The following is a 21583-nucleotide window of genomic DNA, read 5'->3' as shown; positions in this document are numbered from 1 at the left end:
AAAAACATGTTTGTCTGTGTCATTCATGGAGAGCAAGCTGGGGTGCGCAGAAACAACCCAATTTCCCCAAGGACATGAATAAATTACAGCGATTCTACTCTGTTCTATATAAAGGATACAGCACTTGTGTATGAATAATGTAAAGGAAAAATGTGTATTGCAGTGTAAATCAAACCGGTTCAAGAACAGATTATCAATGCTATTATATTATATGTAAAATAAATGGAGGTGTTTAAATGGGAAAGGGAAGAACAGAGGTAGGTCAGGTTATGTTGTACCTTTAACAAGTTTATTTTGTGAAATGACAGACCAAAAATAAATTACATGTTGAGGGAATGGGAGGTCAAGTACAAAGTCATGGCAAGTATTTGAGCACCACCAGTGAGTACAGTAGTGATGTGGTGGGGTGGGGCAAGGGGGGGGGGGCGACTCCCACCTCTGCCACATCCTCTGGTCCATCCCTCTGTAGGAGGCAAACCTTCACAAGCAGCAAATTGGAGGGGGTTCAGGTTAAACGTGGGCATGCTCTGCTGTGGAAAGGTGGCTTCCAAAGAGAGGGAGAGGACAGAAAAGCAAAAAGGAGAAGGGAAGCGAATGGCTGAGAGCTGACATCCCATTGTCCTTTTTGTTCCTCGGCTGGTCTTAGAAACAATGAGTGGGCGTCCCGAGACCATGGGGTCCGCAGGTATGTGTCGGCTTCCGCGACTTCTGCTGGAGACGTCCTACACAGACATGACGTGCTTGACGAAAGCTGAGAGGGGAGGAAGAGAGAGTGGGAGAAGTGAGAGACAACATCAAGGAGACAGACGGGAGGATGGAGGGGGGGCGACAAAACACATGGGGCATAATCTGTGCCGTATGCACCAAAAAAATCACCACCCGTGGGAAACACTGGATTCTCTTTGGATGTTCACCCAACCCACTGAAACCCCTTACGCATCGAAGGAAAACAGTTTCAAAGTACTGCAGTATCATAACAATCTGATTTAAGATTTTTAAGATCAAACGTAATCCTCTTGGAACCGGATAGTCAGATGATCAATCGATTATCTATCTATCTATCTATCTATCTATCTATCTATCTATCTATCTATCTATCTATCTATCTATCTATCTGTCTGTCTGTCTATCTGTCTGTCTGTCTATCTGTCTGCCTGTATGTCTTTCAAATTTGTGATGATCAGTGAACTTAGCAAAACACAGTATAAAGGCACTGTTACGCGTGAGCAAGTAAATGGAAGAGTGCAAATATATAGACGTAAAAAAATACCTATATTTCAACAAGCGTAAAAGATAATAAGTCTGGTAATAGCAAGACACTATTCCACCATGTTTTATATAATGCAGGGCATGATGTAGTTAGTAATTTGATGCCTGTCTTCTGATGGAGTCCTGCAGACTGAGACATGCAGATCAAGGGCCCTGGTACTGACCCTCATAGTTGACACAGCCGTTCTCGTCTTCCTGTCCCTGCATGAGAGCATCGACTTCGGACGCAGTCAGCTTCTCACCTGCGGATGCATCGATGGGACCAGCCGGTTAGAGCAAAAACATCCGCGACATAGAAACACCTGCAAAGCATTAATCGGCAAACTGATCTTCAGACCTTTATTTTTCAAATTTGTGCTGGATTTTACAACTCTGTAGGTAATTTACAATACGGGGGATGTACTATTTCAAATTTTTACAAAATTTTTGAAATGTATGAAAAAAAATTCACTGAATTGTACGCTTAACTCTTAATGGTGTTAAAATAGCACTGCATCCAAATGCTGCCAGTAGCCAGTCTTTACTCTTACCCAGTGTTGACAGGACGATTCGCAGCTCAGCGCCCATCACTGTGCCATTGCCCTCCTTGTCAAAGACACGCAGACCCTCCACGTAGTCCTCAAAGGTTCCCTTCTCTGTGGTGTTGACGATGGCTTGCAGCATGGGCAGGAAGCTCTCAAAGTCCACCCTTTTGTTGGCCATTTCTGCATGGAGACAGTGGACCAGGGTGTTAAGAAAAGGTATATGCATGCAGAGATGGAAAGTTCAGGTTCAGAAAGTACAAATCCAGATCAAGATTTTGTTTCAACCAACCAGCTAAGTGCTCTGTGAATGATTCTTTATACTCAACTAGTTGGTTGAAACAAAATATTGGTCTGGATTTTTTCTTTCTGAACCTGAACCTTCCACTTCTGCATACATGTACAACCAAACCGGCGTTTCTATGCTGCTGGAGGGATTTTATAAACACCTCCCTGTGAGAGTGAGCTTTCAACAGTGTGACAGTCAGAGAACTGGGGCAGCTTGCAGCTGCATGCTTTGGTAGGAAGCAGCTACAGTACTGTAAACCAGCAGTCTATTTCCCCCAACCACCATATGAAGGACCCACATATTGGTAACTGGAGAAGTGGGGGCTTGGCCTGGGAATGTTAATGAGGGAGGGGGCATTTCGTCACCTTCTGCAGATGGATTTCCCAGGATCTTCGCTACGTCCTTGTTGGTGGGGTTCTGTCCAAGAGCGCGCATGATGTCAGCCACCTGATTGTAGGCCACCTTGCTATCACCAACTCTGTCAAATAGTCCGAAGGCCTCTCTGTAGTCTATGGGCAGAACAGTCAGAGGAAGACAAACCTTTACTCTAATGATGGGGTATTCAGCTACTCATTGAATTCCACAAAACATTACCTGCACAGTTTTGGGGTAGAGCTGCATTGAACCCCTCTAACCAGTTTGTGTGGCACAAATATGGTAGACTAATAAAAAACAGAACAATCACTATATCACTCTGTCGATATTCAGTATCCATGTATCTAATTTAAGGTGACCATATGTCCTCTTTTTCCTGGATTTGTCCTCTTTTTGGGACCTAAAAATGTGTCCAGCTGGGATTTCTGAACTGCCTGAAGTCTTCAGGATTTCGCCTTGTTTCATGTTGACATTTTATTTTATTCAGTAGGAATACCTCCTATGTGTATGTGTGAGTTGCTTCGATGCCTCTGTTTACGTCCTTCCCCCTAGTGCCCCCAATAATAATAATAATATTATAGTTGTTGTTATGTTCGTGTTTAATTAAATTCAGCCACACGGGTTTGCATACTGGTGCTATGGCCAAGCGTTCAGTAAACACATACAGCCTACAAAGCACTAGGACCCTCTTATAAACTCTTTATAATTAACCGATCCAGCTTTAAGAGCTCCGACCACGAGCAGTCGCTAGCTAGCTGCGTATTGGACTACAAGCTGAAGGAAATTAATATACTCAAAGAAAATTAGAGAACAGTGCATAAACCCATCGAGGCTGACTGCCTGTCTCCTCGCTAGTCTGTAGTTGCATTTTTCACATAACAAGGGTTATCCTATTTATGATAAGGAACAGGCAGAGCCGGTGTTATGTCGAGTTGAGCTACTTTGTCGAGTTAGGCTACCGTAGTGCAAATCGATAGCCCTAACCTTTACCCTAACGCTAACCCCCCAAAACCCCCTCAAACCCTTACGTAAACCCTAACCCAACCCCCCAAATGGTGGAACTGCACATGCGCGAAAAGGCTCGATAGTACGTCTCGATAGGTAGATCAACTCGTCAGAACACCGGCGCGTACATATCAAGCTCCCCCAGCAACAAAATAGAAAACACTGCCCCCTGTTGGCCAAGAAAAGGAGGGATCCAGGTGACGGTGCATGGTATCATGCACACTAGAGAGCTATTCGGGATGACATCTGTCCCGATCCCTATCCCTACCCTACCTCCGCGAGTACCAAAACCGTCCCCAACCCATGCCCGCGTTCATGAAAGGAATTATAATTAATATAGCAGATATGCATATGGGAGCAATTTCATTACCACTATCGTGCTGTTTCCATACATTTTATTTTGTGCGTGTGATTGCACCAAACGGCACGCAAGGCAATTTTTACAATATTAGAGCGCCCCTGGTAAAGGAAAATGACAAAAATATCTCGATCTGTATTTTCGGGAACATCAATAATTTCCTACACACAACAGTAAACCAATAAATCATCACATGGCAAACCTGAGAACAGCTCAGACACTCCTCTACTTGCTAACGAGCTATACGTTACGAACGGCTGTTCGGAACTTGAAATGTTGGTAAGTCGTTATTCAATAGCATTTTAAGGTTATAGCAAGTACAAAGAACTAGGATGCTGGGGGTCTGCACGCTACGCTGCTGCGCGGCGGGAGTAGCGGCCAGAAGTCGTACTAAAATTTATGCTGCGGACAGGAAACGGGAGCCCAAGGAACACAATTTGAACTTACAGTCCTTTTCGTTTGTATGTCTGAAAGTTCGTAAGTTGAAAGTTCGTAAGTAGAGGAGCATCTGTAATATTACAGAATGGGGACCACCAGTTACTGGTGCAACAGGCTACAAGCGATTGCATTGTTATATTAATTTATTTTTACGCTAGTTGTTTCTGATTAAATACTTGCGCTGTGGGATCGATGCTCTACTGAAACAATCGAAACAAGGTAAAACATCTAAGACACACGAGGCTGGACTGGGCCTAAAATTCGGACCCGGACCATGGGGAACCCTGCGACTCCACGTACATTTTGCTGAGGGGGTGTCCCCACAATTAATTTTTGGACAAGAGCGATCCATTTTACCGCATGGAGGGCTGTGCCCACGATAAATACTCTTCGATCTCCTGGGATACATTACATGCACACATACAAACTTATCTGGCTTCTGAACATATACTACATTCCAGAATTTACTTACCATCCATCTGGTCAGAAGAAAACTCCACCTGTAGAGAACAGAGAACAGATCTTTTGAAACAAAACTATTTGGAACCAGCCATTTTGTGCAAAACCTTCTGATATAAGAACACTCCTGTAAGTCACACTAGGAATGCAGTTGGATATGAATGGAAAGGAGGCTGAGTCTTTACTTGGGGGGGGGGGGACATACATTGCATACATACAGGTGCTAAAGCCTAACTATCCCCACACACAAACACACACTGCATGGTGCAGCTGTCTGAGCATATTCATACCAACTTTTGGGATTTTATGAGATCTCCGTGCTAATGGCGAGGGGCGTCGTTGTGGCTCAGTGGGTAATGGAGGTGTGAATCCTACCTACGCTCTGTGTGTTTGGAGTTCGCAGGATAACCCGTTTGATGTGGGTTGTGTTTTACACTCAGGTTAATTGCCATCTCGCAGCTGGAATATTTTATAAGTGAGTGTAAAGTAGAACGTTTCACACCTTAAAATGACTTAGAATGCACAGGAGAACTGGAACGTGTACCAGTGATGGATCCAATTACACCAGTAATTTATATATTTATTATCGCTAGGCGATGCTGTACTAATATGGAAAGAATGTATTGCTCTCCCACCCTCCCTCATTGTTGCAAATCATAAAAGACGTGCCGTTATTTTGCTTCACGCTAGTTTTCCCAGCAGCGTTTTGTGTCCCGGAGATCCCAAGTGACCTCACTGCACATTATGGGACAGAGAAGATTCTAGTCTTTATATCCTGGCTTTCAAGAGATGGAATTTGGACAGGGAGACACCTATATTTTCATATTAATACATGGTAAAATGTGAATATGCAATCGTTTAAATAAAAAAAGAAAAAAGAAACATATAAAATCCAGCGGGTCTTGTCAGTCCTCACATCGCAGTGCACCTTTACTTGTGACGTCATTCGAACTTTTCAAAATCTACTACGCAAATAAAAAACTGAGTATCCGAGCAGGAATGTGTGGAACTTTTCCTATTTATTACACGGACAAAAGTACAAATGGCGCCTGACTTCTTCAACATGCTTGCGGAAACCTGAAAGCGGATCTCCAATCTCCTGACTGTAGGGGTCTTTAGAAGGATGGGTGCTATATTTAGGAACTGCCCAAAGTCACTTACAGTTATTCGCTTTGGTCAGCGTATTTCAAACATATTCGAGCAGCGGAGCAATGCATTGGTCACACATCACTGGTTTAAAAATGTACGATTTCCTTTTATTTCTACTAATGTAATAAGCTATAGTGTCCTAATGTAAGAGCTATAGAGCGTATACTTTTATAATTTTTTTATTATCGATCATCCGTTAATGTTAATATCATGAATTTGTGATCCCAACTTAGAGTATCCTATACGAACTTTTCATCATCAGGCGTGTCATTACGTGTTGACGCCAGCTAAATACTACTGCTGGACAAATAACAAGGTTAGTTAACTTTACCAAGCACGAGTACTTAGGCCAATCGAAGTCAAAACATTTTACACTTACATTCATTTTCTAAGTGTCCACTTTTTTCGCGTGTGTATGAATTAAGTGGCTATTGAAAGTTTTGGCTCTTGGAAGTGACGATACTGAAATACGCAGCATTATTTTACGGCGTACAATGTGTAGACTGCACATGCAATAATTAGGCCAAACACCAACCTGACTACATCTTGTGTTTTAGATTACTGCCTGAAAGTATATTGTACATATATAGCGATACATCATGGTCATGCAAAGTTAAGCTTTCTATTTTGTTTCCTTCTTTCCTTAGTTAAATGGAGTGATCACTTAAGCTCTGAGCCTTTTTTTGGATGCAATCGTTGCTCCACATTTGGTATGGTACCGAACTGACCGGCCCGCCCCCCGGCGTTTTGACGCAATCTTGATTAACTGGAGCTTGTCGGCTTAAGGTGAAGCAAAGGGACGCAGTCATAGGCCTCCAGTCTGTAAGGAGCTCAGTCATTAAGACAGTTCAGTCCTATCCCTAACAAAATCATAGCGTATTTCATGAAGAAACCATTCTGGTCTGTGTTACTTTTCATAGTGTGTCAATTTATATAGAGTTAAATATGTGCTGGAAACCTACTTAGAATAAAAAAACTGTACTTTGATAATGAACAAAATGTAAATTAATTTCGGCACTAAACATAATTGTATAGTCAACAATAATACGCGCACAATGACACACATTTGTGTGTTGGATAATTTCCTACAAGAATAACTAAATTAAATAAAAAGAAAAAAAATCTTTATAGGCTCGATGCCACTTGTCTGTAATCTAGTGATCTAGTTCCATTTATTTCCGAGGTCTTTGACGGCCCCAGGCGGAAAATCTGTGGTAATCATCCAGAAAGATCAATTAACTTCGGTCTCCTGATAACACAAAAATAGCAATTAATCACTCTATATTTAATATCAGACACTGAATAATAGTCAGATATATTTTGCTTATATCACATTTACAAACACCGATCAGACAATTAAATACTATTACTAATACTAAATATTGCAATCATCTACGTAGACGGCTAATTTTGGAGGAACTGCTCTGCTCTTTGAATGAATGAATCGGTGCAACTTTCAGCGCACAAAAAATGGGTCTGGGCAATAGAGGAGAGCAAAATGAATATTACCTTGATAGCGGACAGGTCTACGGCAGGCTTAGCGGGTGCCGGTGCGGGCTCCGGTGCGGGTGCGGGTGCGGGTGCAGCAGCCGGCTTTGCGGGCTCAGCTTTCTTGACGTCTTTTTTAGGTGCCATTTCGTTCTTTTAGAATTTAATTTAAGACGAAGAATATATACGACTCCTGCCCGGGATCAAGGTGCCAAAAGAACTGGTGAGCTGCAGCTTACGGAACTTGGACGACACACAAGGCGTTAAAGAATAGAATGGCAGTATATATATGTGCATATTTTACTCAGTCTTCGTCGTCGTACAGACACTTGTGAACGGATTGGACAGCGTCTGGAGAAGGGTGTGTGCCTGCTCTATAAATGGAATTGGGCCGCGATAGTGTGACCGCTCTACAACCTGTTTATTTAGAGCGTAGAAACTGCACGGGAAATGATAAATGGGGGTATCCCTGGGCACTGACGTAGACAAGCAGCCCGTTCCTTAGCTTTATTATAAGTCCATGGTGAAGAATGTGTTTATTTCGTGCGTTTCACCGCCGCATGTGACTAAACATTTTGCAGAATACGACTTACGGTCAAATACAGTTAAATATTTCATTTTGCTTCATGGTTTATTTTTGTGGAAGCCAGTTAGTCCACTGTGTTCCCTAGAAGTTTCTACCATCCGCATCGACGGCTTGCAGATGGGTGGAATGGAAATTCAGTCTATATTATTATTAATGAATAATGTTCATTTTTTATATAGGCCTATATAAAATAAATGGATGGGACAAATAATAGCCGCGGATTTAACTGCAACTCCAGTGTCACAGCATGACTAGCACTGACTACCACTGTGGGCACCATATCATTTTATTATTATTTCTTAAACAGACGATGACAACCCGTCTATTCCTGTAGTTCGGATAAAATGCCATATTTTCGTTTTAAATAATCTTTCACGTATGTGTGCGTATGTGTGTGTATAGAGCCTAGTTAGACAATCTCTAGTTTCTTTAATAATATCCTAACCAAAGATCTATGGCAGAATCCGTCCAAAACGGACAAATACTTAGTAGTAACTCAATTACTACTGAAGTACAATTCATGAATAAATATAGCAGCTACCTGAGATGCGTCACGATTAATTGATGATGAACGAACGAACGTGAGATCAGTGAGTAACTATGACTTTTTTTGACTAATTTGTGGTTAATTAATACAGAAGGAATAGCATAATGCTACATTATTTGTGCCACTCAAGTAAAGTGTTATCAAACGTCGTCTGATCATTTGATCACATCCCCTTCATATACGACAACATCCCATCGCAAACCGTTCAGCTTGTCAAACCCCGCCTTGCTGCTGGCACTGACTCAGAATGAATAGGCCTACCCACCGAGCCAAGAGTTTTAATAACGATTAACGTGATCGCCCTGACGGCTCATAAAACAAATCCTTAGGCCTATTTAAAGACACTTACGGTATGGGGTAGCTGTTGATCATGTCCACTCATTTCATGAAAACTGAAATATCTGAAACGGCTAATGTGTGATAATTAATAATTATTAATAACAAGTAATAATTATTATAATAATAATTCTTATCACTGCGACGTGATCAGAATAACTGGATGGAATATCGGTGGAAATTAACATTCTTCATCATCATCATCATCATCATCATCATCCTCTTAAGAGCAGCCTCTTAACTGAATTGAACTTCTTTTCTCTTTGGATACATATTTGCAGTGGCTGCATACTCTCTTGACATTAGCCAGCGTTTGGTGTTGATAATTACATGGGTAACGCCTTACTTTATTGGTGCAAAAATGCTTAATAATAACTCAGTTACTACTGGAGTACAAATCATTATAGATCATGAACAAATTGCTGCTACTTGAGATAAAAGATTAAAAAGTCACGATTCATTCATGTTGAACAAACATGAGATCAGTATCACTCTATTTGTTCCTTCAGTAGTTCACAAAGGTTTACATGGTTAACAGATATAGTACAAATATAGTAATAGCTATAGATGAAACACGCATCAGAATTCATTATTGATTAATTAACATGAGATTAGTGTGTAACTTATACTTAGTTTGTGGTTAATTAATACATAAGTAATACCATAATATTATATGGTTTGTGCCCTGTCAAGTAAAGTATTACCATTACAAGTGAATTAATCTTAAATAGCTCTGCTCCCTTTTACAAAGAGGAGTCAGAAAGTGACATGGGGAGATGGACAGGTTTTTGAAATATGCACCCAATTGGATTTCAACCAATAAATGAAAGAGGAGCATGTGGACACTGGTAAGCGTGTTCTATTCTAAGAAATGGCGCGTCCAGCCTAAGGAAGCTGTGTCATGGTGGCGAGGTGTCTGACGGCCAGCGCCCCCCCCCCCCCATTCACCTAGGCGTCTTGTGAACTCAAATCATTAGATCCAACGCAAATTACATAATACTCTAAGAGCATTATTAGCACACACAAAAAAAAAACACAAGCATTGTGGTCAAATCCAGGTGATCTGTTTGCTGCTTTGCCATTAGTGTTCATGTAAGAAACCGTACGCTCAAAATACATAAAGTTTCCGGAAATAACTGTTTGCAAACAAAGATAGAGTCTAATTGGCATTCTGACCCGAGTCATGTGGCGGGTCACTTGGTTAGCACACCACCCTAGTTGGGAAAATAGTGAAAGTGAAGAGGGTGGAGACGATTCTGAAAGAAGGACACACGCACCCCCCCAGATCAGCTCTGGGCAGCCCATAAAGCCCTCTGCTCTGTGGGGGGGCTGTGACAGTCAGCTGCCAGTGCCACTTACTAGGCAGGGCCAACTAGATGACTTTTGGTTCCTTCACCCTTGTCTATATTGGTCCCTGAGGCCTCGCTATTCCCCCTGGCAGGAGACAGGGGAAAAGGAGCCCCAAGACATTCTTATGCATCCCAGCCCTACTTTCTCTGAACCCCCCTCCCCCGGGGGGGTGACCGGACCACAGAAAGCCTCACTTCTTCAGCTGTCATCGACGCTCACCCACGGAGTCCCATGGCATGTCCTCCTGGACCTCCTAACCTGCACCTGTCCCAAGAGCCCCCAACACTCTTGACACTCTAATTATACTAGAGTCAGGACCCCCCCCCCCTCCTCCTGCCTTATGGGGACACAGGGCAGGACAGCCATGGTCTTAACAAAGGGTATGTATAGCTTATGGAGGCAACTGTGACCTCAGCCTTACAAAACTTTCTTTCAAATGTCTTGATGGAAAAACAGGATAATGGATAATGGGATGGGGGACATCATTTTGTTTGCCGAAGATGAAACTGTTACGCTCTTGGTTGGCCAGCGGGGAAGACACAGAAACACATGATCATGTGTAGAACCACAAGAATGAGGTTGGTGACTCCCCCATGCCCCCCCCCAACTCCAAGTCTGCGCCCTGCCACTACAGCAAACCAAAGGCCAACGTTAAAACACTCAAAGCGTGCTTGATTTCAGGGATGAGCGAATGTCGACGTCACGTTTGTCGGTCCTCTGAAAAATATCTGGTCAAAGGTCCTTCTGCTCCATTGGAAAATTGATCGACTGGTTAATCAAAGCCACGTGTGAGCTGGTGCCGCAGCGAGAACAGCCGATACCCTTCAGACAAAAAAGCCAAGGGAGTCTCACAGAAATGATGCTTGCTTTGGAAGTCTTGCAATCTCCCAAGTGGATTTCACTGCGCTCACAGAGATTAGCTTGGAATATGAAAATACTGCAAGTAACAAGCATAATCACATTAGCATGCTTAAAGTTAGCCCGTAAATAACTTCTCACATGCAGCGCACCAATAGGCATAAATTATCCAGTATTTTACAAACCAACAATCCCGTCTTTATGTTAATAAGCAGGTCAGTCATTAAAACAGGCAAATGTAAAGCTTATGACAGTTATTCTTTACTGAAAATGCTCGCATAAAATCTAAAAAATAGGAAATAGGAAACTTAATAAGCATGAGTACCCTGAACCTTTTGAACACAACACAACACAACGCAATGAGGAGTTAGAAGAGAGAGAAGGTTTTATTTCCAGCAGATTTTAGAAATCCTGGGTATTTTCTTAACTGAGCTCCTGGGTAACAAATGTGAACACATTTATTTTCAAAATGTGTGCAATTTTTTTTTCATCAGTTTCATTAAGCTGATGAACAGCTATAATAGCAAAGGGATACATAGAGACATTTCATTTACACTGCAGTGTAAGAATCACTGCAGTTATAACATATTTTATTGTGATTGAAAATCATAGTGAGCTAAGTCATTTAGGTCATGGAATCCATTCAGCCCAAAAGTGTCATGTCGCTGAGATGCCTTATCACCATGCTCAAGTTTCCAGTAATGGGCTGTTAGCACACGCTGCGCCCCCTAGAGGTCGTCCCATAAAGCGCATCTCCCCTCAGACTGAGGGTGAGAGATGAGATTTCTGCTTTTGCTGCTTCCATTGGTTTCTGAAAGGTTACGCTCAGCCAGACGGGAAGCGGCCGATGGGTCACCCTATCCCATCAGCACCCTGCCCATGTAGTTCCTCGAGAGACGAGTGCCAGCCGTGGAGAACTCGGTCACCCGGGTCACTCACCACGGTCACCCGACTGTCGCTTTGAAATGACGCCAAAGAAAGTATATGGAGCCACAGCACCAGTGAGCAGAAAGGGGCCATTTGGACAGCTGTAATAAAATGGAGGCAGTCTGGGCATCAGCTTGAATGAGTATTGTGGCCATACCGAGTACCTGAAAGCTAGGGAGGAACTTTAGTAAAGGAACTTTGGACACACAAATGAAAAAATGATGTCAGGTTTTGGCTAAACGATAGAAGGGTAACAGTGAAAGGGCTGCTCAGACATTCCTCACCTATGTCTATAGACCTATAGTTGGTCAGGGCATACACCAAGACCTCACCAAGACCACACCAAGACCTCACCAAGACCTCACCAAGACCACACCAAAACCATACACTTCTGGTCAGCAGGACCCCAACTCTGGGGTCCGGGGTGGGGCCAGTGACCTAGACCTTTGGGGGCCCATTGTGGATGGGGTCCACTGCACGCCACAGCAGGAATGTTAGTGAAACTGAACCCCAGGACAGATGCAATCTATTTAAAGGGCACCCCCCCGGAGGTGTGAAGTTTCCTGTGGCTTCTCCCAGGGGCCACAGCTCCTTAAGGAGGTCGACTCACTCCTCCAGCCCGCCGCTAAAAGCCGCCCACAAAGCCGCTGAGGATTATGGCATACGAGACCACACCTCAGCGGTCCTTTAAAGGGTCCTCAGGGAAACCCAATCTGAATGCTGGAAACTGTCTCCATCACAGATCGATATGTTCCAGTGCCAGGGTTTAAGCACATGCCTGAGCTGTCGGCATCCTCTGCTTTTGTTCATGATTAATCGTGTAAGAGAACATCTATCCTGTCCCAGCGGCATGTCTAGCATCACAATTCATTCACCATTCATAAGAAAATAGACTGGTCCGATAAGCACAGTGTGGCATAATGACAACTGTAAGTAAACTCTAACTTTGGAGTGAAAGCGTGGTATCTTCTTTGAATAGTTGAGTTGTTTCTTACAACCTGCAACTTAATACTTGACAGGATAGTAGAGATAATTACACAGTGACGCAGAAATAGGGCTTCAGTAGCAAGGCCGGGTAGGACCCTCCAATGCCCCTACTCACCCAGTGGTGCCACTGTTCCTTGGTCACTCTGTTGGTGTCAGAGTTGAACCAGGGATACATGGGAAGGCAAGCCTGCTGTAGGTCTCCCTCATCAACATCATATTCTTAATTTAGCACTTTTAGCAAACCTCTGTACACTGTAGATGGAGGGGATTCGTTCAACTAAGGAAGGTTTGGCTCAGTGGGTTGGGATGCTGTGTCGATGTTTACAAGGGTTAGGGTGCAAACTCCAGGTAGATTTCCTACGCGTTTTGGCCTTCTGTCCACACGCAAACGGTGTTTCACGTCACTGAAAACGGAGCTTTTGTAAAACCCTGTCCACAGTGAAGATTTTCAGGATTTTCGGCCCAGTGTGGTGATGGTACCACAGTACAGGCCTTGCACTGGAATTGCAAAAAAGGCAGACAAGAGTGGTTTGGTGTGACAGATATCAAACACTTTATTATTTTTTCCAATGAGTAGCAGCCCTGCAAAGCGGTTTGAGCAAAGCCCCAAGGCGCTAATGTCCACAAAGCTCACCGAACATCCGGTAAAGTCCATGTACCAAGCATCCCGTCTCAACACCTACCAGCTACATGCGAATGAAAGCTACAGAACTCTTCCATCTTAATTTTTACATTAGTAAAGTACCTTAATACCCAGTAAATAGGTAAACACCCTAAAGGACAGGTCATAGCCACCTCCTGTGAAAACTATTAACTGAAATGGTCCAACAGCTTAATGACAGTGACATTAAAACTGTTGATTTTGCTGTTCAGCGAAGGCAAAAATTCCCACAAAACTAAACACCACTATTTTGTTAACAAAAGTGAAAGGAGACTCTTCATCTAGGCGAGTTATGTGAGAAGTGCTGGTTGTTATGGAAAAAGGTTAAGGTGAAACTTAGATATAAAAACTGATATCAGCAAAAAAGAAGTGTTATCACATATTAGTAAAAAAATAATTATGAAGGGATGCTTAGTCGACCCACCATAACCAGGTTACCCCGTCCTTCTTCTTCTCCGTACTCGCCCGTCGGGAGGAGAGGTGCCAAGCATTAGCCTGCCAGATCTCCTGAACCTCAGTGTCTGCAAACCAAAAATCATGGGGGTGGACCCAGAGAGTGGCCTACAGGGGCACCAAGCCCGACTCCCCGACACCGGCAGCTCCCTGGCACGGGCTCTGGGGCGGCGTCTGCCAGGGGGTCAAAGCGGGATCTGCTTGCAGGCATGAACAGCGATAGCGAGGGTGACGCCGCCAAGAGGGAGGGGGATCCATCAGATCTCATAGGCTGGGAACTTTGACCTCAGAGGCTGAGTCAGGTCAGCAAGGAAGTAGATTGTGCCAGCCATACCTGCAGACGGGACGGAAGGCCGACGGTGTGGTGATTACAAGTACCATCATGCTCTGCTCTCTCGAGTAACTGTTAGAGATACCTCACATTTTTATTAATAACTGTCAAATTAAGTTATCAATGTGTTTGGACTAAATGTTAGATTCCAATATCATATTCATGAATTTTATTTATTGACACCTTTTAAAAAAAATAAGTAAATTAAAAATATTCAAAAAAACCCATGTGTATTGAAACTAAACCATAAAGTATATATTTATTAACAGGCCTAAAGCCGTGGTTTATGAAAACCTCCCTGGTATATAATGGATCTCTTAATATCGCAATGAAACCTGCTTATAACTACTTTGGGGTCTGAGCATAAGGGCTCTGTTGCTGAAATCACTTCGCATTTCATTATGCAACCCGGAGTACGGACCCGTTAACATGCACACCACTTAGCAGGTGCATTACTCACCATAATTATTACATCACTGACTAGATTTGCTGCAACAGCTCTTGATGGCCGCAGAGTCCTGAGTAACTCCGACACACAGCCTGAACGTCTAGTCATATTACCTCAGTTACAAAGGGTTGGACAGCCAAACCCTGTATGGGGGGGGGGGGGGGTGTCCTCTCGGTGAATTTGGTCCCACATAGACCAGAATGACGTTAACAGAAGTACGGCACCCGATACCTTCAAACAGTGAAAAGGGCGTGTCCGGAGTACGGCAGCCATGCCTTCCGTAGTCCATACACCACTCCGCAAACTACAGGAGAGGAACAAAGCTCAAGAATTTGTCACTTTATATTATAAAGAAAAACACTGAAAAACTCACGCAATTCAATTCAAAAGCGCTAATCCTCACCGCTACCTAAATGGATTGCAATTACATAGCGCTTTTCTACTCTTGCGAGTACTCACCTTACCTGAGCACGGCGCGCCCGCACCTCAGTGACGGTCGACAGAATGATCTAGTCATTTCTTTAGCTTAGAACCAGGCTTTTGCGTGATGGTGAGTGATGAACGGCCTGTGAAGACAGGAAGGAACCTCGGGAGGAGGGCAGCGCTCACCTTGCAGGCCCTGTAGAGGTGCTTAAGGTGTCCCGTGGCCTTGTACAGAGCCAAGAAGGCGTAGGCGTTGCCTGCTGTCCCATGGCACAGGCCATAGCCCTTCTGCAGGAGGCCCCAGGTCCAAATGACCTCCCCACACTGCAGCGCGTCTGCCAGGTAGCCATCACCGCCATACACCTGCCCGGGGGAAACATCAATACAAGTACAGCTTCAGAAAAAGGCTGCTGGTAAGATGCTCTGTCGATGGTGGTTTTCCCCAGGATTCGGATGAGCCGTACTCCGCCAAATGCTGACTAAATCCGTAATCGGTCTTCTTTTAAAAATGTCCACTGTGGGACATGGAAATGTCCATTGTTTTGAAAATTAGGCTAAATCGGCAAAAAAGTAAACCCTAGACCCCAGAGGGTTAAGTAGAAAGCAATACCCAGTCACACAAGTCGACTCGAACGTGTATTTTTTTTTGGTGGGGGGGTGGTGGGGGTGTCAAGCATCCGGGTTAAGGAGGATGAGAAATAGCGACTGCAGTGTGTCCAAGTGCATGCATACTATTCTCATGTATACATACAGTATGTACTGCATTAACGGCCAAGCAGTAGACTTCTGACGAACCTACTGTGTAAGTGATTTTGGACACACCCTGTGACTCCGCCCCCCACCCCCCCCCCATCCTTCAGCAAGCCCAACTACACTCAATCTTGAGAATATAATAAAGGAACTGTACTTTCGATTAGTGCTAACAAAGGTAGCAGCGATGAATTAGTTGCAATGCAGTGACATGGCATGTAGTAATGTGTTGACCCGTTGACCTGTAGCCAAGCAAGACTCAGAAAGTGAGTGTAAAAAAAAGGAAGAGTGTAAAAAAAAAAAAAAAAGGAAAAAATAAAAAAAACCCGGAGCTACGTTCTCGGTCTCTCCTGATACGCCACATGGATTCCTGCAGGCCCAGAATAGCCCCTGTGGACGTTACCTTCTCAGAGATAAAAGGTGACCTCGCCCCACTTGCCAGCTGCCAGCACAATACACTAAAGATGACATAACACGTGCCTCCATCAATACTTTCTCCTTATTGAGCTATATGTCTATTTGGTGGTGATAAAACTATTTGCCTCTATTCCTTGTCCTACAACAAATGAAAAATTATGCTAAAAATAAATGGATACACGATAATAGCCTCACTGACACTAAAATGAAAAAATATGACTGTATAACAAATATAGGATAACATCATAGGTACATGGCTTTTGTTGCCGAAGGCGACTGTCAGACTTTGAAATGAAAAAAGGAAATCAGCTTTTTGCAAATGTAGTCATTAACATAGCCACAAGGGGTCACTGCTGTACAGATAAGGAACCTGACAGGGACCGCACACTCAGAGCGCCTGAACGCACCTTGTGGGCCTGCAGAAGCATGTAGATCACGCCGGGTGAGCCATGGCACCAGTGAACCAGCAGGTCGCGCGAGTCCCCGATGCATGGCGGGTAGTTCCCCGACGGAAACTTCAGCCGTCGGACGTAGTCGACGCTGGGCTTTATGAGTCTCAGACGCCTCTCCTCACCCACCCCGAAACCTGACTGTGGGGGGGGGGGGGGGGCAGGCCATAGTTTCCATTTTATATATTCGAAGGATTATACACATAAGGCATTGCACCTTCAGGCTCCTCTGAGAGGTGCTGCTTCGTTGCTGGATACTTGTGCACGCTAAACTTACGTAGGGCTGGGCGATAAAACGATAATTATTGCGATATAATTTTCCTCGATGTCAACATAACTTGATGCTTGATGAAAGTTTTATATGAATGGAGACCCGACGCGTCGCCGAGGACTCGTTCTGCGTCACAGTGAAATGAGAACATTTCCTCCGTGACTGCAGTCATATCCATGAAACTCAAACGGGAGATTTGTTGAACAAATAAGATAATGCAATAGGCAGGGAGGCTAAAGACAACAGAGTCTAAAAAAAAAGGGCAACTCACCGGGAGGGCAGGTAAGCCCAAAGCAAACCGTCCAATAATGGTAATCCAGCGAAATCCAACATGAAAGTCCACAGAAAAATTCAGTGCATGAAAAATACACACAGTAAGAATCCACAGAGAATTCAGGAAGGCTAGAAATGATGCGAGCGGCGGCGTTTTGTTGGTGCCGACTAAAATAACATTTTCGACTTCTGAAATGCCCTTCAGAAAATGCTACATTCTGACGATAAAGAATAGTTTAAAAACACAATTACCCCTCAGGTGTCTTCAACTTTTACTCAAGAGCAGAAATCACCCTTTAAACTGGAAATGAACAATCATCTGACATTTTTCGCGATAGTTGTCAACATTGGCTGACATGAAATTATTTTTTTAATCGCGATCGTTGGATTATCGTCCAGCCCTACAGGAAAGGTGAGAGGGTCCCATGGCTGATAGAGGTGCCTGATTTCCTGGCCAATGAGATTCTCCTTCTGATTCTGTTTAGCTGGCATTCAGCTGGCATGAATGGAGCTCCCTCTGCTCACCTGCATGAGGAAGTAGTAGATTCCCGCCAGGCCGTGTGCCGCCCCCACGTAGTATTCCTGGTACCACTCATACAGCAGAGGGGTTTGGTCCACAGTCTGCCGCTTCCGGGACAGGATCTCCCCAGAGGCCAAGATGGCCTCACAAATCTGGGGCACAAACACGGGGGTGAGTGCAGACAAGACTTTCCAAATATCTCGGTAACTTAACTTGCGCTCATTTTCACTCTTCATAATTTTTCTTTTTGGGTCTACCAGAATAGATTTACATGCTTCCATGTTCCAAAAACACATAATTTTTCCTCATAACATACATCACTATTCATTCTGCCTGTACCTCCGCCTGAAAAGCTGTTAGATCTTTAAGCCACACCCCCCGATAAGTCCCATGCGCTCTGATAGGTCAGTTAGCCCTACACGTTCTGCCCTGTCTTGCAGCCTGCAGACAGATCCTTGCAGGTAGGTGGCCAATAAGAACTGTGTTATGAGGTGACCTCACCATGTCATGGAAGGAAGGGCTGGAATTACAAGGAGGCATTTCAGACAGATTAGAGGACAGTGGTTTCTGTGGTGAGAGTTACTCCCTTTGGCGTGTACTTAGAGCCTTAAGACTTTGCAGATCAGTTACAAAAAGCTATATAACCATAAATGAAAGGGGAAAACCGGAAAAGCAGAACAGGGCCCCTTTAAGTGTATTGATGATTACATGCAAATGAACTGAGTTAACAAGTAAAGTGGGGCTTTATCGGTCAGACAAACCATATTCGTTACTTTGTGTACAGCGATGGAAAATGACAGCACAATTAGTGTAAAGAGAGCAACAGAGTGTGTGGTCAAATTATTTCAGCAGTGACTATAGTAACAGGGCAAACCCTGAATGAGGTCCAAGCTCACCTGCTGTATGTACTGGTAGGGAACCTTCTCATGCCCAAACTGCTGGTTGATGAAGATCAGCGAATACAAGTATCCCACTCGGCCATAGAGCAACTCGTCTGGAAGGTTTCCCTTCCCCTTCACGACTGAATCGTGCATCTGGAGCAGCCTGAGAAGGTGAGAGGGGAAAGTGGCCACAACCCCAGACCCCATGAAGACACAGGGCACGTCCGAAATTTCATACTTGATCGCTGTGTAGCAGACAAAATATAGTATGTGACGTGCACTGTGCAGCGCTGCACTGCCTTAGTTTGTGACACTGTCTTGCAATGTCTGCACACCTTTGCACACACATGCACTTTATGTCATTAAGTGTACAAGTGTTCTGTGCTGTTTTATGTAGCACCAAAGTCCCGGAGAAACATTGTTTCTTTTCACTGTGTACTGTACTAACTGTAGATCGATAGATAGATACTTTATTTATCCAGGAGGATAAATGAAGTGGTTGAAATGACAATAAAAACCCACTTGATGTGAAACTTGGTTGCAGGTTCAGTTCCTGTTCCATTCCACTGAACACCCTGTGTTGCTTTAGTTAAAAGATTCTAGTTCATTGAGGTAACTGTGACACAAATAACCACGAGCTATGCCAGTTGCTATGGATACGTCATGACAGAGATGCTGCTGTTTTATGGACTATCTGCGCTGACACTAACCTGCCCACGCACTCCTCGGACTCCTGGCTTCTCCCCAGCCTGTGGTACACCACAGCTGCCACAGCCAACGGGCCCGCATCGCCACACAGGAAGGTTACAGTGCGGTGTGTCAGGCATTGTAGACTGCGGCTCACGTGGTCTAGCGCCCTCTGCAGGTAGGAGGACTCCCCGAACACGCTGTGAAGATGTAGGTATAGCAGGGCGATGCCTGTTGTGCGGCAGGGGAGCACACATTCACATTAATTACCCCTGGGGGGGGGGGGGTTATTATGCATGTCTTTGGTCTGAGAATCAGACATAACATGTATAAGCACATTCAAAATTCAAACACACAAAGTGGGGGCAGAATGTGAATTCTGAGCTCTGGAAGTATGAAGGAAGGTGGGACCCACTAAGCTACTAATGTGCTACTAATAATCAAGCTCCGACTTAAAAACCAATTGATACCACTGATGGTGATAAGCTTACCTGCCCATCCAGTGTAGCCGCTGCAGTCCCTGGGGTCGGCAGACCTCAGCCCATTCTCCATTTGGAATAGCAGCTCTGTGACTTTACCACGCAGACGGCTAATGAAATCGGAGGTGAGCTGGAAGACAGAGAGACCCAGGGAATAAGTGAAAGACAATAATTAGGTTACCAAGTCTGGTCCCAGGAGCAGCCTCGTCATGCTACGCCTAAAGTAGGTTACAGACTCCCAAGAAAAAAAAAATGAGTGTAGGCATTATATAATACAAATAAGCACCCATTCACCCCTTGTAAATCATTTTTGCTAAAAAGCCAGGACAATTAGAATAACTACATGGCGATGAACAATCGCCTTCCCATGACGAATAACCAGCCAGAGGGCTGGTACAGCTGTAATGCCGAGTTCTGCACACCGGCCGAGAACTGCAACGCACTGGTTTGCTTTGTCAGATAAACTGCTGGTTATAGCTGTGCAGTAATGCATCTCCTGTGTTTCAGACAAAAATATGAACCAATAACAATGTAATCTGAACGTCTATTGAAAGAGACGATATTACATTGCCGAGCTGATGATAGCTAAGCCAAAATAGTCCGAATTAATTATATTATTATTATTATTAATTAATTATTAAGACATGGGGTGCATTATTAGGAGAGCCTAATTTCATATATGCCGAGATTTGCTTCCCTTTTTTCAGCCAGGATGACTGTTGCTTATTTGACATTAACACTGTTAAGTCAAAACGGACTAAAACACATGCTGGTGACACCATTCGATTCTGAAGTGTGTAAAAAGAACATTAAAGTCCAATTTTATAGCTGCTGAGATTTGCATCCCCATTTTTTCGCGATGCGCATGCAGTTCTCGGCGGGGAAACACCGGTCCAAGTTCCGACCTCCGGAACTGGTTGAAGCATAACCAGTGGGACAGCCGCCTATCGGGCCCATCACAACAGGGGGTCAATTGCAAAATTTATCAAAAGTGCCCGATTACTGAAAATCCGCAACGATTTAGCGACAACCGCCCCCCAGTCACCCCACCTGCTGCGAGACCCCCCTGCCCCTGACACACCGATGCTGGCTGTAAGGACCTTCCTTACCCTGCCTTTATAGTCGAACAAGCCTTGCGCGCAGACTGGCGTCCCATCATAATCTTTGTAAGGGTTCCTCAGGGCTCTGGAGGCCATAGCTCTCCGGGGTTTGCTATTAGCCTTCTGGGCGCGGGTCAGCAGCGAAGGGACAAACCGAAAACAGTTCAGCTGATGCGGCAGGAGCCTGGCCGGGCTGAGCACTTTCTCGCTGGACTGGAGGCACGGCACACGCCTCCTTAAAGTGGACTAGAAAGCAGCTGAGCTAAGTCAGAAAGGGCACGCAAAATTAAAAGTTAGCGGCACCCAACAGCATTAAAAGTAATGCAAGCTATATTAATTTCTAGGCGACTTAGCCGAACTAAAAATGCACACGTCTCTGTATTTTCCCGTAACACACACGCCACACAAACACGACTCCACAACACCAGTTTAGTAATTGTGAGCATGCGCAGATCGAACGGATAAACAGCTACCGTAATATTTCAAGTAATACCGCTC

The 21583-nt window shown here is 44.3% G+C and overlaps 2 protein-coding genes across 2 annotated transcripts; both read right to left on the bottom strand.

Annotated features, from left to right (window-relative positions):
* Positions 1-267: 267 nt before the first annotated feature.
* On the bottom strand, positions 268-7632 carry LOC125710119 (myosin light chain 1, skeletal muscle isoform-like). The gene is made up of 6 exons (XM_048979435.1): positions 7373-7632; positions 4728-4755; positions 2445-2588; positions 1800-1973; positions 1434-1511; positions 268-751 (listed from the first exon to the last, which is right to left on the bottom strand). Exons 1-6 carry the CDS (start codon positions 7496-7498, stop codon positions 723-725), a joined length of 579 nt encoding a protein of 192 aa, XP_048835392.1. The 5' UTR covers positions 7499-7632; the 3' UTR covers positions 268-722.
* Positions 7633-13471: 5839 nt separating this feature from the next.
* On the bottom strand, positions 13472-21539 carry LOC125710063 (glutathione S-transferase LANCL1-like). Its single transcript, XM_048979248.1, has 9 exons — positions 21095-21539; positions 19998-20115; positions 19530-19737; positions 18835-18982; positions 17944-18090; positions 16833-17015; positions 15445-15621; positions 15067-15139; positions 13472-14390 (listed from the first exon to the last, which is right to left on the bottom strand). Exons 1-9 carry the CDS (start codon positions 21179-21181, stop codon positions 14314-14316), a joined length of 1218 nt encoding a protein of 405 aa, XP_048835205.1. The 5' UTR covers positions 21182-21539; the 3' UTR covers positions 13472-14313.
* Positions 21540-21583: the final 44 nt, after the last annotated feature.

This window comes from Brienomyrus brachyistius, chromosome 16 (genome assembly GCF_023856365.1).
Source record: "Brienomyrus brachyistius isolate T26 chromosome 16, BBRACH_0.4, whole genome shotgun sequence".
NCBI lineage: Eukaryota > Metazoa > Chordata > Actinopteri > Osteoglossiformes > Mormyridae > Brienomyrus > Brienomyrus brachyistius.
Note: the sequence above shows the minus strand (reverse complement) of the source record. Positions and strands in the feature narration are given on the sequence as shown.

Bases quoted from the DNA above. Each gene is read 5' to 3' on its own strand.
- LOC125710063 (XM_048979248.1), bottom strand. From the start codon at position 21,181: ATGGCCTCCAGAGCCCTGAGGAACCCTTACAAAGATTATGATGGGACG. The intron at 17,016-17,943 runs GTGAGCAGAGGG...CCCCCCCCACAG, and splicing joins TCTACTACTTCCTCATGCAG to TCAGGTTTCGGGGTGGGTGA. The intron at 14,391-15,066 runs GTATCGGGTGCC...TCCCGTCTGCAG, and splicing joins GCCCTTTTCACTGTTTGAAG to GTATGGCTGGCACAATCTAC.
- LOC125710119 (XM_048979435.1), bottom strand. From the start codon at position 7,498: ATGGCACCTAAAAAAGACGTCAAGAAAGCTGAGCCCGCAAAGCCGGCT. The intron at 1,512-1,799 runs GTAAGAGTAAAG...ATGCATCCGCAG, and splicing joins AATCGTCCTGTCAACACTGG to GTGAGAAGCTGACTGCGTCC. The intron at 752-1,433 runs GTCAGTACCAGG...CTCCCCTCTCAG, and splicing joins CGGCTGTGTCAACTATGAGG to CTTTCGTCAAGCACGTCATG.